The 16,746-nt window shown below is 39.4% G+C and overlaps 1 protein-coding gene across 1 annotated transcript; it reads left to right on the top strand.

Moving 5' to 3' along the window:
- The first annotated feature begins 4,320 nt into the window (after positions 1–4,320).
- riox2 (ribosomal oxygenase 2) lies at positions 4,321–15,035 on the top strand. Its single transcript, XM_083986451.1, has 10 exons — positions 4,321–4,363; positions 5,856–6,314; positions 7,644–7,763; positions 7,867–7,995; positions 11,045–11,148; positions 11,335–11,437; positions 12,059–12,221; positions 12,336–12,424; positions 13,278–13,394; positions 14,233–15,035. Exons 2-10 carry the CDS (start codon positions 5,862–5,864, stop codon positions 14,383–14,385), a joined length of 1,431 nt encoding a protein of 476 aa, XP_083842577.1. The 5' UTR covers positions 4,321–4,363; positions 5,856–5,861; the 3' UTR covers positions 14,386–15,035.
- The last annotated feature ends 1,711 nt before the right edge of the window (positions 15,036–16,746 follow it).

Genomic DNA, 16,746 nt, shown 5'->3' with positions numbered 1-16,746 from the left:
AGGTGATCAGCTAAGTAGAGTGAGGTGTCGATGACTGTCATACATGTAGAGAAGCTGATTTATTAAGAACATTTTGGAGTAGTCTCTTTATTTTTTCCAGAGCTGTATATACCAGTACATCTTGCCCAGAATGAGGGAACAAATTAGCTCCATAAAATGCTTCTTTATAAAAGAAACTGTACACCTTATCTATGCAGCATATAAAGTGCATACATCTATACAGTATATAGTAAAATTCACTTTCCACACTAATGTTGATAAACATGTCGATTCAGGAGGGTTCGCACGTGCCAGGAAAGATTTTGCAATTTCAGTTGTTACTCAAAGTTTCTTTGACTTTGACTTCTTTGACAAGAAACAATACTTTAACCGATTCAAACTGGTGAACTCTACAGAAACACACACCTAACTGTTGATGAACAATCAGCAGTTTTTTAACAGCAAAACTCCATGAAGCTGTATATATACAGTGTATATTAAAAAAATAAAAAGTTGGTAGGAATAAGTAAAGGCAAGACATGTAGTTCAATTCAGTTCATTCAGTTCAGTTTTATTTCATGTCCCAAAGGGCAATTTGGGATGCAGCTCATATATCGAAAGAAAGAAAAAAGCATTAAAACATAAACATAGAAACATATCAGTATAAAAATCATGTGCACAATAAAACCAGGAGTCTCAGTAGTAGTTTTTACAGTTTCCACCACCACCCATGGAGATTGGATGGCAGTGAGCGTGTAGCCGGGCAGCAGAGAGTCAGAGCTGCTGCTGGTGGCTCCATTCACTTCCTATACTGGTGTAAACTCTGTGTTTGATGGAGAACAAACCAGAATTAGTGCCGAAGGTGGAGCGATATCAACCAGAAGTGCACGGCTCAACTCTACACAGCAGCCAATCATCTCCTGCAGAGGGGGGGGGGGGGGGGGGCTGGGCTTGTTGTGAGAGCTGTGGCTGTGTGTTCACGCAGTCAGGGATGTTTTGGTTGAACAGTGAGGAAACTGTGTAAAATATGAACTAATAGTGGCAGAAGAGGTTTTCACTTAAAGTCAAGAAGTCACTTGAGAAGACTTCAGGTTTTCAGTGGCCTTCATAATAATGGAGCACAGCTGCCTTTTAAATAGCAAACACATCAGTGATTCAATTTATGACGAGCATCCAACACTTGATTTGATGAACTCCACCTCTCACCACTTTCTTCCGTAGCAGATGTCAAGCATGTCATGACTAAACACTACAGCTGGTATCACTATGCCCTAACTATTTTTGAATTAATTGACCAATCATTCATTCATTCATTCATGAGGACGCATCATTGTAGATCCACCACCCAGGAATGAGCTGGACCACCTCCAGTGCAGACAGAGGTTTCTCAGTGTCCACTAGCTTGTGCAAGGTGCTACCGTGCTACACTCAACTTGTCAGAGCTGAATGGCTGCATGTGTGTTTGTATCGCTCTCACAAACATATTACACACTAACTGATAAGATATAACCTGAGAATATATAATGTCAGGTGTATTTTCCAACTCAAAAGGGGATTATTGTCAGACTGTAGCCTATAGGTTAAATGTTGTTTTGTTATAATTGGTCAGCTTATGTAATATATTGCACATATCAAAACTGAACGGACCAAAAATAAGAAATGAACCGAAACAAACATACAGATGTCTAAATAAATGAATAACATGGAAAACCATCAAACATTCATTTTCATTTTTCAAATGAGCTAGTTTACCAGCTCCCTGAAGTACATCAACAGTATTATTAGGGTCACCATTAAGTGCACGTCTTCATCTGACTGCAAGTCCAAATAAAGTCCAAAAGTCCTACTGATAAAATACAACCGTACACATTCTTAACACCAACACCAACATCTAACATCATCTTGCAAAAAGTTCTCCCTCAGTTCCCTTCAACTTGTTCAATAGGAGTTGATTTTTTGTTGATTTGGGTTGATTTAAAGTAAACTCCAGCAGCTTTGTAAATGTGCTGTATCCTATAGCTTCTAAAGGCCTGATTGATGGAGGTTTGCTGAGATCGTTGTCAGTCCAGTAGGTCATTAAAGTCCTACTTGCCCAGTTACTGACTCTACAAACCGGCAAGTTTACAGAAATGTTTATTAATGTGCACTGTCTCTGTATATTTTAAACCAATAAACTAAACTAAACAAGTCCTGATGGTTCTGGAAACACTCGTGCTTTTCTACCTTTGGCCCTGATTCACCTGAAACAAAACACCACTGAAGTTCAAGAGACTATAAGGATCTAATAAGGATATGTTAATTGTTGTATTGAGCCTGTGCATATTCTCATTTGTCCAGGTCATAGTATTTCAAAGGAGGTTAAATCGAAAGCAACTGGACTTATAGGAAGACGTTTCACCTCTCATCCAAGAGGCTTCATCAGTTCATGTAGCATCTGACCAGGCTGGGACTGAAATGTCTTCCTAGACAAATAACTAAGTCCAGTTGCTTTCGATTTGACCTCCTTTGAAATAATTGTTGTATTGTTTTGGGGACTGCGGATGTAATTTAGCATTAGTGCTAAATCCGGTGTATTTACAGTGAGTACTTTTGCATTCACTGTCCATATGCACTGTCCCGACTAAATAAGCAAATAAAAGTAAAAGTAAAGTAAGAAGACCTGGACATGTCATGCCATCATCTTCATCCTACAACAACTTGATGGTTTTCTGTGTGGGTACTGATTGACTATCAGTGTTTTGTTTTGTTTTTTCATTTAAATTGAACGCTTGTCGCTCACCTACATAAAGGACAAAGGACACTCATTTGCGATGTCCACATTTTGTCCAGAGAGGACCGATGTTTTTCAGTCTTGATGGTTGGGCTGAAGAGGAGAGTTGGGCTACTGCAGGAAAAAATTCCTCTCTCTCCTAATGGCAGCTTTCATGAGGCTGTAATCAGTCCATTTATTTGCATTGGCTGTTATAGTCTGCTATCACTTTCTGCCTGGCTGTCGCGTTGATGGATGAATATTGCTCTGACTGTTGAGAAATAATCTGACCACAGGACTCACTGGGGACTTCTGGAGTCTGAACTTGCAGGGAGTGGAAGGAGGAGGACGACAGTCTAAACATTAGACATGTCAAACCAGTTTAATTAACACAGGTAGCACTGATATATAGGCAACAAACCAGGAACGGTGTATAAATGAGAACTTTTCATGAATTCACAGTGAAATGACATTTGACATTTAAGGTGGATGGATGGTCATCTGTTGCCATGTGTTACCAGCTGGTGTAATTAAGCACCTGGCGTTTATTTAGATTTTTTTCACACTTCACACCGTTCCACTGTCTTTGCCAAATGAGAAATGAAGAAATGGATCTGCAAAGATTAATACCAAACATTTTTTTGCATTCATTTTTGTTTTAAAATTAAAAACCATGTGATTTCCTTTAAAAAAAAAAGAAAAAACACATCTACCTACTGTGAAATGTGTGGAAAATATCTATAGCTATAATACATTTTGCATGCCATTATAACTTGCCATCATAAATGTCAAAACTATATGTGCTTTAAAAACAAACAAACCTGTAAATCATGCATGTTGAATCTTGTTTTTCTTTTCTGTCTTTTATATGTAGTACGTGTATCTAAACAATATTAACATATGAAAGTGGGCTTTGGGATGAATTTAGCTATTTGAATGTATTGCTAAAATCTATATTGCACATATAGCCACTGTTTATATTAGTGACATATAGCACATAAATCTGAACAGTGTTATAAATATAGTATATTACATACTAATGAATAGTACTTTTGTCATATGTATTGTTATACAAATGCCAAAGTATGTATCTATACATAGCTACATAAATAAACATTTGTCTTCTTTTGTATTTCTTTGTCTCAGTATCTGTAATCTGTAATCTGTACAATTACTAACATTTGGAGCTGGATTTATTTATTTTATTTATTTTGTTGTAGTTGACATGAACTCTGAGGTTCTGGGAGTTTGTTAGAGAATTTGCTGTAAATGTCAGATGCCAAGTGTCACTTAAAGGTTGTTACAATTTTTTTTTGTTATTTCCCATTGTTATTGGCATGACATAACATAACATAACATAACATTTTACTAACGTAGCATTTTTATCCTTCTTTTCATGCAGCCAATTTACTGTATATAGGTAGGCACCACAGTAATAATCCACCTACTTCCCGTGTTGCTGTGCTGCTGTTTGCAGGCTGCAGTGTCGGACTTCTACCACCAGGTGGCGCCGTCGAGTCGCTGCTGTCTGGAGTTTCTGCGTCAGTCGGAGTTTCCTGTCGGACACATTTCAGGGAAACACACGCCGGTTCACGTGGGACAGAGAGGCTCAGCAGCTCAGACTTTAATGGGAAGGTGAGGGAGTTTGTTTTTCTTTTCTCACGGTTGTTAGTTGTTTCCACTGATGCAGATTTTTCTACCATGAACACGCAGCATAGATATATATATATATATATATATATATATTGAGCATGCAGAGTGTGACGTGTGAACAGAGTTAGGTTACTGCAGCCTCAGGTGTTGTAGACAGTCTCTGCCTGTCAGTCCACCACACAGACACAACAACAGACATTTGTAATGATTTCTAATGCGAACAGCCATATAACCTATGTACACTGTGAACATGTCCACTTTGACAGCTGCTGCAAAACCACATGTGAAGTTACTGAAGCTGTAACATCCTCCACGTTGTCTGCTGATTTCTGTTTACAGTTGATTCTATAGGAAACTTATGTGTTTTATTTGCAATAGATAGATAGATAGATAGATAGATAGATAGATAGACTGCAAAAACTGAAATTACCAAGAATATTTGTCTTATTTCTAGTCAAAATGTCATTTCTAGTCAAAACAAATCTCATAAGAAACATCACATTAAAAAGTAGCTTGTTTTCAGACAGTTTTTACTTCTTTCAAGCATATTTTCACTTGAAATAAGTATAAAAATCTGATAGTGGAGCAAGTTTTTCTTTCTTATTACAAGCACAAAAAAAACTTGCTTTCACTGGCAGATTTTTCTACTTATTTCAAGTGAATATTTGTTTGAAACAAGTAAAACATTTCTAAAAACAAGTTCATTTTTAGGTGAGTCTTATTTTAAGTGGAAAGAGATTAGTTTAGACTAGAAATGAGACATTTTGACAAGAAAAACCTATTCTTGGAAAGATTTTGAGTTTTTGCAGTGTAGATAGATAGATAGATAGATAGATAGATAGATAGATAGATAGATAGATAGATAGATAGATAGATAGATAGATATTACAATGTCACAGCACCTGATACCTGATTTAAAGACAATAAAATGGAAGAAGATTCAAGTAGCCTACACTGCAAAAACTCAAAACCTTTCCAAGAATATTTGTCTTATTTCTTGTCAAAATGTCTAATTTCTAATCAAATAATAATCTCTATATCTCTTTCCACGTAAAATAAGACTCATCACCTAAAAATTAACTTGTTTTTAGATTATTTTTTACTTGTTTCAAACTAATTTTCACTTGAAATAAGTAGAAAAATCTGCCAGTGAAAGTTTTTGTGCTTGTAATAAGAAAGAAAAACTTGCCCCACTATCAGATTTTTCTACTTATTTCCAGTGAAAATATGTTTGAAAGAAGTAAAAAGTGTCTACTACTAACTACTTTTTATGTGATGAGTCTTATTTTAGGTATAATGAGATTTGTTTTGACTAGAAATTACATTTTGACTATAAGACAAATATTCTTGATAAGCTTTTGAGTTTTTGCAGCACATCATACAACAAATATAACAGGTAGAATATGATAAGACTGGTAATATAGTAGTTCAGTTGTGTGCTCTGGTAAATGTTCTTTTCTTTAATTTTCCTTAGATTAAAATGCCAAAGAAAAGCAAAGCGAAGAATGAGAAGAGACGGAGCAGCGATGACGAGCAGCTGCCTCCTCCTCCTCCCAAACAGAGCCGGACCGAGGCCAGCGACGCTCCGGGCACTCTGAGCTTCAGCAGCCCACACAGCCTCTTCCAGAGCCTGATCCATCCCATGGGCACGGAGCAGTTCTTCAGCGACTACTGGGAGAAGAAGCCTCTGCACCTCCAGAGGTCAGAAGAGCCCGGCACGGCGTCCTACTACCGCTCTCTGTTCCAGCTGTCGGACCTGCAGGGCCTGTGCTCCGAGGGTCTGAGCTACTACAGGGACGTCAACGTCGTCCGCTGCGTCAACGGCAAGAAGAAAAATCTCAACAAGGACGGGCCGGTGAAGAGCAGCGTCCTCAATAAGCTGTTCAGCCAGAATAAGGCCACCATCCAGTTCCACCAGCCACAGAGGTTCAAGGTGAGAGAGAGGGTATTTCTGCTCTGCACCTAATTGTTTGTATAGTAACAAAACAGTTTCAATTTGGATTATAGTGCTGCAAAGCCGTACTACTTACCCACCAAACACTGTCTGCTCTCAGAACTAGAAATAGAAGTAGACAGACTCATCCTGGACTTGGATTCATCAAGAGGAAACAATCTCAGCTCCATATAAATGCGAATGAACCAATGAAAAGAGTTTCGTGGGTCATATTATTTACTTTGGCTCTTTAGTGCAAGCATCATTTTTCAAAACCCTCAAGAGAAACAGTAAAATCACAAACTACTCAAGAAATTAGAAAACAGTTCTGCAAAAACTCAAAATCCTACCAAGAATATTTGTCTTATTTCTATTCAAAACAAACTCATCATATTAAAAGTAGCTTGTTTTTAGACACTTTTTACTTCTTTCAAGCATATTTTCACTTGGAATAAGTAGAAAAATCTGATAGTGGAACGAGTTTTTCTTTCTTATTACAACAAGCACAAAAATCTTGCTTTCACTGCAGATTTTTCTACTTATTTCAAGTGAAAATGTGTTTGAAACAAATGAAAATGATCTAAAAACAAGTTCATTTTTAGGTGATGAGTCTTATTTTAAGTGAAAAGAGTTTAGTTTTGACTAGAAATGAGACATTTTGACAAGAAATATGACAAATATTCTTGGAAAGATTTTTGAGTTTTTGCAGTGTAGACATACAGACTCATCCTGGACTTGGATTCATCAAGAGGAAACAATCACCATATAAATGTGAATGAACCAGTGAAAAGAGTTTCATGGGTCATATTTACTTTGGCTCTTTAGTGCAAGCATCATTTTTGTTCTTTTCTGACAACAAACTACTCAAGAAATTAGAAAACAGCTCTTGCTGTCGGAAGATATAACTATTTAAGACTTATATTAACACAAATATTCCACTTACTTCTGCTTTAAAATAAGATTCATCACATAAAAACTAGCTTGTTTTTAGACACTTTTTACTTATTTCAAGCATATTTTCACTTGAAATAAGTAGAAAAAATGATAGTGGACCAAGTTTTTCTTCCTTATTACAAGCACAAAAAACTTGCTTTCACTGGCAGATTTTTCTACTTATTTCAAGTGAAATTTTGTTTGAAACAAGTGAAAATTATCTAAAAACAAGTTAATTTTTAGGTGATGAGTCTCATTTTAAGTGGAAAGAGATTAGTTTTGACTAGAAATGAGACATTTTGACAAGAAATAAGACAAATATTCTTGGAAAGATTTTGAGTTTTTGCAGTGTATGACGTGTTGTTGTTGTTGTTTTGTCCTGTATGTTGTTGTCAGGATGAATTGTGGAGGATCCAGGAGAAGCTGGAGTGTTACTTTGGAGGCTTGGTGGGATCTAACGTCTACATCACACCACAGGAGTCCCAGGGCCTTCCAGCTCACTACGATGACGTCGAGGTACATGAATGTGTGACTGTGACTGCGCTCAACAACAGTCAGCTTACACACTTAGAGTTGTATAAATCTGTTCTCTCTAATTCTCTAACGACTTTGTCTGCAGGTTTTTATTCTGCAGCTTGAAGGGCAGAAGCGGTGGCTTCTCTACAACCCCACGGTGCCGCTGGCGACAGAGTACAGTGTGGAATCAGAGGAGAGGATCGGCAGCCCAACCCACGATATTATACTAAAGGTACCAGCTGCACTCATCCAATCCATCCGTCCATCCATGTTGTACGGATGTAAACATGTGTGACCAATAAGAGACCAAACAGTATAACCATATAATCTAATCATATCATTGTGGATCTAACATCACAGAGTATATGTCAAATCATATGATAATTTCCAAACTGGCTGTAATTCTCTGTCTACCTTTACAATTGAAAAAATGTGGGAAAACATCCACACAACTAATATTTAAAGGTAGTTTTTTACAATCTGGACCTTATTTCTAGCATAAAATACGATCATTTACTCACCCTGATAACTTTGGTGTCATTTGGTTAGCTAACCCCGGACCCAGAGGGGAATAGCACTAGCGTATCATAACAAAATATTGGTGAAATGAAGGAGTTTCTCTGCAGATAATGGGCTCTAATTTCGTGAACTAGGTGCAGGCGGAGCGGATCAGGCCTGCGCCTCGCCTTCGCTTCGCCAACGGGGAGTGGTCAGGAGCAGATTGCGATTTTCCTTCAAAACGCAGCGGAGCGCATCCCGCCTACTTCCCTCCCACCGGCGCAAATGGCATAGAGGGAGGAGAGAAGGCGTGGAGTGGGTTTGACACAGCCGAGTCAGATCTTCACCAATCAAATGAGCTCCTCTCCTCGCCTTTAAATCCGCCGCGCGCGCAAGGCGGACGTTTGATTTCACCGTGGAAGAGAAGATTTGAATCAGCACCTACAGATTGCAGCATAGACATTCAGAACATCTATATCGATTGTCCCGTCACACTGATGACAGATCAAAGGCTGCACAGATGAAAGATGAGGATGGATTACTGCTGTGTTGACACTACACGATTATCTGCTATATTTATGTATTTACTTATTGATTTATTGAGCCGCATCATCACGCGACCATAACAAATAAAACTGAAAACAAATAAACTATCATCTCTCACAGCAAACCACATCATAGTGAGCAGATATTCACATCTCCCCTCTCAGGTAAATTCTAAAGAAAAAAGAAAAAGAGAGATGCTCTGTGATGCCTCCGTTACGCACAGCTGTTTGTTTATGTTGTGATCTGTGCACACGTGTTTAAATATAGGTTACTAAATATGAGTGTCTTTATGAATGGAAAAGGGGTGTGTGTGTTTTTTTTTTGTTTTTTTTTACTGGGCAACAGCTCTCAATCTGTCAGAGCAAGTGAGACGGGAGGAAACTGATGTTCTGGTCCGGTCCAAGCTGGCAGTGTCCGGTCGCGCGAACAGACCTCACGGGCTGATGGTGCAAAAGTAGTCTGGGAGGGAGGAGGTTATGATGTTATCCAGGTCTATCTATCTAACCTATATTTAAACACGTGTGCACAGATCACAACATAAACAAACAGCTGTGCGTAACGGAGGCACGCACCTCCTGATTGTGGTTTGCTGTGAGAGATGATAGTTTATTTGTTTTCAGTTTTATTTGTTATGGTCGCGTGACGATGCGGCGCTGGCCCCTAATAAATCAATAAGTAAATAAATAAATAAATAGCTGATAATCTGCAACGGCACAGTGTGTAGTGTCAACACCTGCTCTTGGGACATCCACGGCTGTCTCAGTCCCTCCCTGGTTTCATCTGTGTTAATTCAGTCAGGCTGAGTTTCCATTACGCAAGCCTTTGATGGTCATCAGTGTGACGGGACAATCTATATAGATATAGGTGTATGTGCTGATTCAGATACAATAAATAGGGGTTATTGTGATGATGATTATTATTATTATTATTATTATTAATTGCATTTAAATGTGCCTGGAACTGTGGAAATCTGCCTGTGAGGTCTTGGTGACGTGTCTGCACTGAGCGCTGGTCAGTCAAATTGCCACTGCGCTGGCTGCGCTTCGCCTTGCGCTGAGATTAGACCAGGTTGGAGCTGGCGAGCTTTCGGCGCACTCTCCGCGCGGTCTATCGGCAACAAATTGTCACTGCGCCACGGCGAATCTGTCGACACCTCCCCCTGCTGCGCGACCACTCCCATCTCAGCGCACAGCAGTCTGCCAATTTACCGAATCCGCTGCACACCTTGTTGCACTGGACGATAATACCACTTCGCCAGCTGCGTCAGGGCTCGCCTCGCTGCGCCACCCTGAGTTGCGCCAAGAAATTAGGGCCCAATGTGTTATTTAGAGGCTGCATTCTGCTGCCCTGTAGACTCACATTATACGGATATACGCGGCTCTCAGCTGCAGCTAATTTCGTTGGAACGACTTGTATTGACACCAAAGTTATCTGGGTGAGGAAATGACTGTATTTTATGCTAGAAATAAGGTCCAGATTGTAAAAAAAACGGTAATTGTCCTTTAATTAAAGCAGAAGTAAGCGATCTGGTCGTTTTGGCTAATGCTGCGTTCCAGGCAGGGTTTTGAAACCGTAAATTACAGCTTCAAGTCACAACTTACGACTTTGTAGCGTTCCAGGCAACCCACTCGTGTTTTTCCGACCTGTTTTACCGGTGAAAGTCACTATAACGGCCACTCGTAACTTCCGACCCGTGAACTCGTACCAGATTGAACTGGTACGACTTCACAGGTCGGAAAAACAGGAGTCTACGAGTTGCCTTGAACGCACCATAACAGTCCTCGTCCCTACGTCACCACATTCACGGCGTCCCTTGGCTGCACACACAGCCCTGCATGCCGTTCTCTCTCCTCATTGGATAAAAACTGTAGGATACGATAAATGTTTTCTCTTCGGCTCAGAGCAGAGCAGAGGGACTGAGAGACCCGTGTTTCAGTCCAAACACTCTATGTAAGTGATTGCTGTCGGAAGATATAACTATTTAAGACTTATATTAACACAAATATATCACTTACTTCTGCTTTAATTAATATCAACAGGTAAAAAAAAAGCATTACAAAAAATGATAGAAACCAACACTCAGGTCTGAAAATCTATACAAAATTTATTGGGCAAAGAATATGGCCCGACGCATTTCGTCTCTCAATGAATTTTGTATACATTTTCAGAAGTGAGTGCCAGTTTCTATAATTTTTTTGTTTCTTTACAACCGAGTCATCCTGTCTCTCTCTCCACAGGCTGGAGATCTTCTGTACTTTCCCAGAGGAACCATCCATCAAGCCAGCACTCCAGCAGGAGTGGACCACTCCACCCACTTGACTCTCAGCACCTACCAGCGGATGTAAGAGAGCTCCTCTTCTCCACAGCGCTTGCTCATAATAACAGGAGGCAGGAGTGAGCGTGCTAACAAAAAGCACCGATAGAAAAATGCTGTAGTGGAAGCATGTTTCATAATACAAATGTTATCACCTATAAAAACAGTGTAAAAACATCTGAGTCCTTACTCTTACACTTACTGTCACCTCAGGTCATGGGGCGATCTGCTGTTAGACGTCTTCCCAAGCTTCCTGAACGACAGCAGCAGGTCTGAAGTCAGCCAGAGAGAGGGCATGCCAAGAGGATTCCTACTGGTAAAAACTGCTGGACTACAGACTCACAATTCAGAACTAAAATTGGCTAATGCTTTCACTCTGTAATAGATTTTTTTTATGTTTTAAAAGGAACTATGTAAGATTTTTACCTTAACTTTGCTACATTTTTACCTTAATTAAACATCTAAGGAGTAATTGTGATGGTTAGATAAATGACTTGTAATGTAGCATCTCTTGGCCTAAAACCAACCTTGTAAGATCAGAGCCTCCCAACCATCTCCTTGGTTATGAGAGATAAGACTACACAAATATACACATCATAACGCGTAAATGATAAATAACGTTATCCACCGCTCCATGGATCGCTTTGTCGCCGGCTTTGTTGAAAACAAACAAATGCACATGGCCGGGAGGAGGGTTTACAAGACAGTGGAAAAGCGACCGAACTTGCATAGTTCCCCTTTAAGGTGCCATATTGTATAAAGTGAAATTATTATCAATTATTAATTTTTCCTTTTGATTTCTTTGGTTGTCAGTGATGGAGGCTTCTCAGGCCTCTTCTAATTCACACAAAGGCATTTACTCACATCCACAGGAACAAACATTCTCACATTAAGGCTGTGTCTCAGTGCCTCGGCCCGTGTGTCTTTGTGTGTGCAGGGCAGCAGCGAAGGTCAAGACACCAACAGGCGGCTGGCCACCGTCCTCAGATCTCTGGCCGATGAAATGGACAAAGGGACGCTGGAGGTCCGCTCCACTCACATGAAGAGAGACTTCATCACCAACAGGCTGCCACCGTACAGCCAGCAGCCGCTCGCACCATGTGAGTGTGTTTGTGGTTATTTGTATGCGATCGAATATTGTTGTGCACATCAATAGAATTTACTTTGCCATTTTGTGCATATGAACAGTAAGCGTGTGTGTTTGTGTCTCACAGCTGAGAGGATTCCTACTTTGGAGGATACAGTGCGTTTGAGGTTCAAAGATCACATGGTGGTAACAGAGGAGCAAAGTCAAGAGAGAACAGTAAGTCCATTAAAGAAGGGATAGTTCAACATGTTGGCAAATTGGCCCATTGCCATAATCCCTATAGTCATAGCAGTAGGTTCGTTACCTTTAATTGTCGGTGCAAGCTATTTTTAGAACGGCGGAGCAGAGCCTTGAGCTGCTCAGAGCTAAGCTACGGAGGCTCATTATGGGATTTCTTGGTTTCCCTCATCAAACTCATCAAATACACAATCCAACAACTCCAAAACGCTCTGGTGGACAAGTTGTGACCTGCACATTTACCACGCTATGAGATAATAACACAACGTTACCACACAGAGTTGTTTTAGAGGGAAATACAGAGACTGCTTGCCGAAAAACTGCCTCCAACGGGAACGGTTTTGCATGAATTTCCCTCTAAAACAACTCTGTGTGGTAACGTTCTGTTATTATCTCATAGCGTGGTGAATGTGCAGGTCACAACTTGTCCACCAGAGCGTTGTGGAGTTGTTGGATTGTGTATTTGATGAGTTTGATGAGGGAAACCAAGAAATCCCATGAGCCTCCGTAGCGTAGCTCTGAGCAGCTCACGGCTCTGATCCGCCGTTCTAAAAATAGCTTGCACCGACAATTAAAGGTAACGAACCTACTGCTATGACTATAGGGATTATGGCAACGGGGCAGTTTTCCAAAATGTTGAACTACTGTATCCCTTTAAGGTTGTCATTTTAAGTAGGAGTGGACCTGGACGATAACTGAATCTGATATTCTGTGTGTGTGTGTGTGTGTGTGTGTGTGTGTGTGTGTGTGTGTGTGTGTGTGTGTGTGTGTGTGTGTGTGTGTGTGTGTGTGTGTGTGTGTGTGTGTGTGTGTGTGTGTGTGTGTGTCCCAGGATGAGGCCACAGAGCTGGTTGTGTTCGTCTTACACTCTTTTAAGAACCAGAGGGAGAGCCACATGATGGGTGAAGGTTGTGAAGAAGATGAGGAGGAGGAAGAAGAGATCTCCAGGGTGAGCTGCTGTCCACTGGTGTAGGGTGTTTTCAGACCTTTTAAAAGGATAGTTCAACATTTTGACAAATTTGCCAAATTGCCATAATCCCTATCCACCTTTTTCCGAACATCAAAAACGTAAGCCGGTTTTGCTCTTCCGGTGGAATTTTATGTTTAGGTTTCCATGGTTTCGGTAGTCCGGTAAATGCATGGATTTTTTTTTTTTTTTCAATGTAGCAGTAGGTTTGTTACCTTTAATTGTCGGTGCAAGCTATTTTTAGAACGGCGGTGTGTTTGATGAGGGAAACCAAGAAATCCCATTAGCCTCCGTAGCGTAGCTCTGAGCAGCTCACGGCTCTGCTCCGCCGTTCTAAAAATAGCTTGCACTGACAATTAAAGGTAACAAACCTACTCCTAAAACTATAAGGATTATGGCAATGGGCCCGTTTGCCAAAATGTTGAACTATCCCTTTAAAGGTTTTGCTAACAGGATGTCAAGTACCTGTGTGGACTGAGTTTAAGAAATCATCTTAGTACTAAAAGGTTCATTCTAAGAAAACCTTTTTTTTGTTGATAGACCTCCCTGGCTGCCTTTGTGCCTATGTGACTCTAAAACCATTTTCAATGCAATAATTGTATGATCCTCGTGAAATATGACATCACTGAAGAAATGAGGCATACAGTAGAATAATTCACAACAGAGACTGTATAACCCAGAGACCATGAGACCAATGCACAGCTCAGACATAAACCAGATTTATGTCTTGCCTTGTATATGGAAAGTCTGTTCTGCTGGGAGTGTTGCCAGTTTTACAAACCCAGAAACGTGTGTTACTGTTTTGTTTTTGTCTCTGCAGGGGCTGAAGTTCCCTCTGTCCCACCTCCAGGCCCTGCGACAGCTCCGACAGGCCGAGCAGGTGGCCGTGGCTCAGCTCCAGCTGCCCACACAGGAGGCCAAGCTCAGTCTGGTCTTGGCTCTGTGGAGCGAGAGTCTGCTGGAGGTGTTGTAGCTGTAGCACACACCGCTACATCAGAATATCACTGCACTGCAAAAACTCAACATCTTACTAAGAATATTTGTCTCTTTTCTAGTCAAAATGTCATTTCAAGTCAAAACAAATCTCATTCTACTTAAATTAAGACTCTTCACATTAAAAAGTAGCTTGTTTTTAAGACACTTTTTACTTATTTCAAGCAGATTTTCACTTGAAATAAGTAGAAAAATCTGATAGTGGATCAAGTTTTTCTTTCTTATTACAAGCACAAAAAACCTGCTTTCACTGGCAGATTTTTCTACTAATTTAAAGTAAAAAATGTGTTTAAAACAAGTTAAAATGATCTAAAAACAAGTTAATTTTTAGGCGATGAGTCTCATTCTAAATGGAAAGAGATTAGTTTGAGACATTTTGACAAGAAATAAGACAAATATTCTTGGAAAGATTTTGAGTTTTTGCAGTGTGGACTCAAGAAATTGTTGATTTTTTTTTTTACAAATCCATCTCCTGGTCTTATTGTGTTTTCCTCCTGAATAAAGTTGTGTGAAAGCTGGAGCTCTGATCTCATGTCACCAGCTTCTGTGACTCATTCAGCCTTTACTTCACGTCTCTTACCTCAAGAAAATAGTGTTTCAGGAGTTTATCTCCTATAATCTATAGCAGTGGTCCCCATTCATTAGTGATGCTCAACCTATTAGTAGGTTGTACGTTTTTATTAAGCAACTGGTTGTCACATGGTTGATATAATAAGGCTATTTAATTATTTTACAATATGATTTTATTTGGCATCATCACATGTTGAAGGGCAAAAACAATCTACTGTATATTACGAATATGAACCAGTACCGTACTTTATTAATCCCTGAAGGGAAATTCATTTGTCTGTTAGCTCATCAACCATCTGCAGGAGAATTCAAAAGCAAGCAGTCTCTGCATTTCAAACACTAATTTTCCCCACTGTAAGTTATTCAAAACCAAAAAGTGAATAAATAAATACATCAAACAAAATATTAGGATATTATTCAATAATCATTACCACTAGGGTCAATACTCTACAGGCAGCTTACATAGTCCCTCTTTCATATTGGGATACTGTGTGTCACCTACAGTAGGCCCACTAAAAGCAAGAAAATAAACCAATAGACAGTGCATTCACTGTAAACACATCATCTCTTTCTTTTTTGGTTTTAAATAAACTGCAATAACAATTAAAGATTTGTGTAATTAGGCAGAATTTCTCTGTGGGTCGACATGTTAAACACTACAGCTTTAAAAAAGTTAATTGCCCTTTGGGGGTCCCCTAATGCAGTGGTTCTCAACTGGTGGGTCAGGACCCAAAAGTGGGTCGTGGACCCGTTCTGGATGGGTCGCGGACAGCTGGTCAAAGTAAATAATATTTAATGCACATCTGATGTTGGACATGTCTTTTATTTTGAAAAATAACTAATATTGAAAGGCACGCGTCACATGAACACATGCAGTTGTAATGGTCCTCCTCAGTTTCTTATTATTTGCTCTGAATGCAAAGATATCAGTTTCTTATTAATGTGGCCTGAATGCAGTGAATCTTGTTTTGGTTTGTGGATCTTTATTTTGTGCAATTTGATATTTATTCACTTTAGTGAACATGCTCTGAATGCAGAGATGCATTAGAAGTCAAATATATCGTTTTGTTGGTTTCCATTTTGTGCAGTTTGATATTATTTTATTCACTTCCGTACATGCAGTTGTCATGGTCCTCCTCAGTTTCAGTCATGTGCTCTGAAATGCAGTCTGCTCAATAAAGAGCAAAAGTTTTTAAAGGCTTAAAAAAAAATCTTGGTTTGAATTCTATAAAAGTGGGTCGCGACTTAATGACCATGGGAAAATGTGGAGCCCAGAGTGAGACTAGTTGAGAACCCCTGCCCTAATGGTCATGGGGCCCAGTTTGCTTATGCCATGGTCTGGCCCTGATAAATAGCTTCACATTATCTCCAAATCCTTGTGGAATAATCTTTCATTTTGTCTCAAAAAAAAAGGCAAGTTGGATACAATTGGATATAATTCACTTTGTGTAATAAAAAAAATGCACTTCATGTTGGATTGTGTGTAGACTTCCTCTTTTTAAACTTTTTTTTTTGCATGAAAGGGTTCAACAATTATATACATAACAATACTGTTGAGCCAGGGGAAGAAAAAAATATAATAGTAATATACAAAGAGTAGGGAGTATCATATACTATATATAAAAAAAATGCATCAATGTAAAAAAAAACAAAAAACATATTAATTACATTTTTTAAAAATCCAAAATAAAGTTTGTTTTTAAAGCCTTTGGCATTTCTAGTCTGAAACTAGAAGCACTGACACAATATGTCAGTGCTGTATTGATAAAGT

The sequence above is a fragment of the Trachurus trachurus genome, assembly GCF_905171665.1.
Source record: "Trachurus trachurus genome assembly, chromosome: 14".
Lineage (NCBI taxonomy): Eukaryota > Metazoa > Chordata > Actinopteri > Carangiformes > Carangidae > Trachurus > Trachurus trachurus.
The sequence above is the reverse complement of the archived record's forward strand: the minus strand, read 5'-3'. Positions and strand labels throughout refer to the sequence as shown.

Excerpts from the sequence above, each read along its gene's own strand:
- riox2 (XM_083986451.1), top strand. The coding sequence starts at position 5,862 with ATGCCAAAGAAAAGCAAAGCGAAGAATGAGAAGAGACGGAGCAGCGAT. Across the intron at positions 11,149-11,334 it reads CTCAGCACCTACCAGCGGAT|GTCATGGGGCGATCTGCTGT; the intron begins GTAAGAGAGCTC and ends CTGTCACCTCAG. Across the intron at positions 11,438-12,058 it reads TGCCAAGAGGATTCCTACTG|GGCAGCAGCGAAGGTCAAGA; the intron begins GTAAAAACTGCT and ends TTGTGTGTGCAG.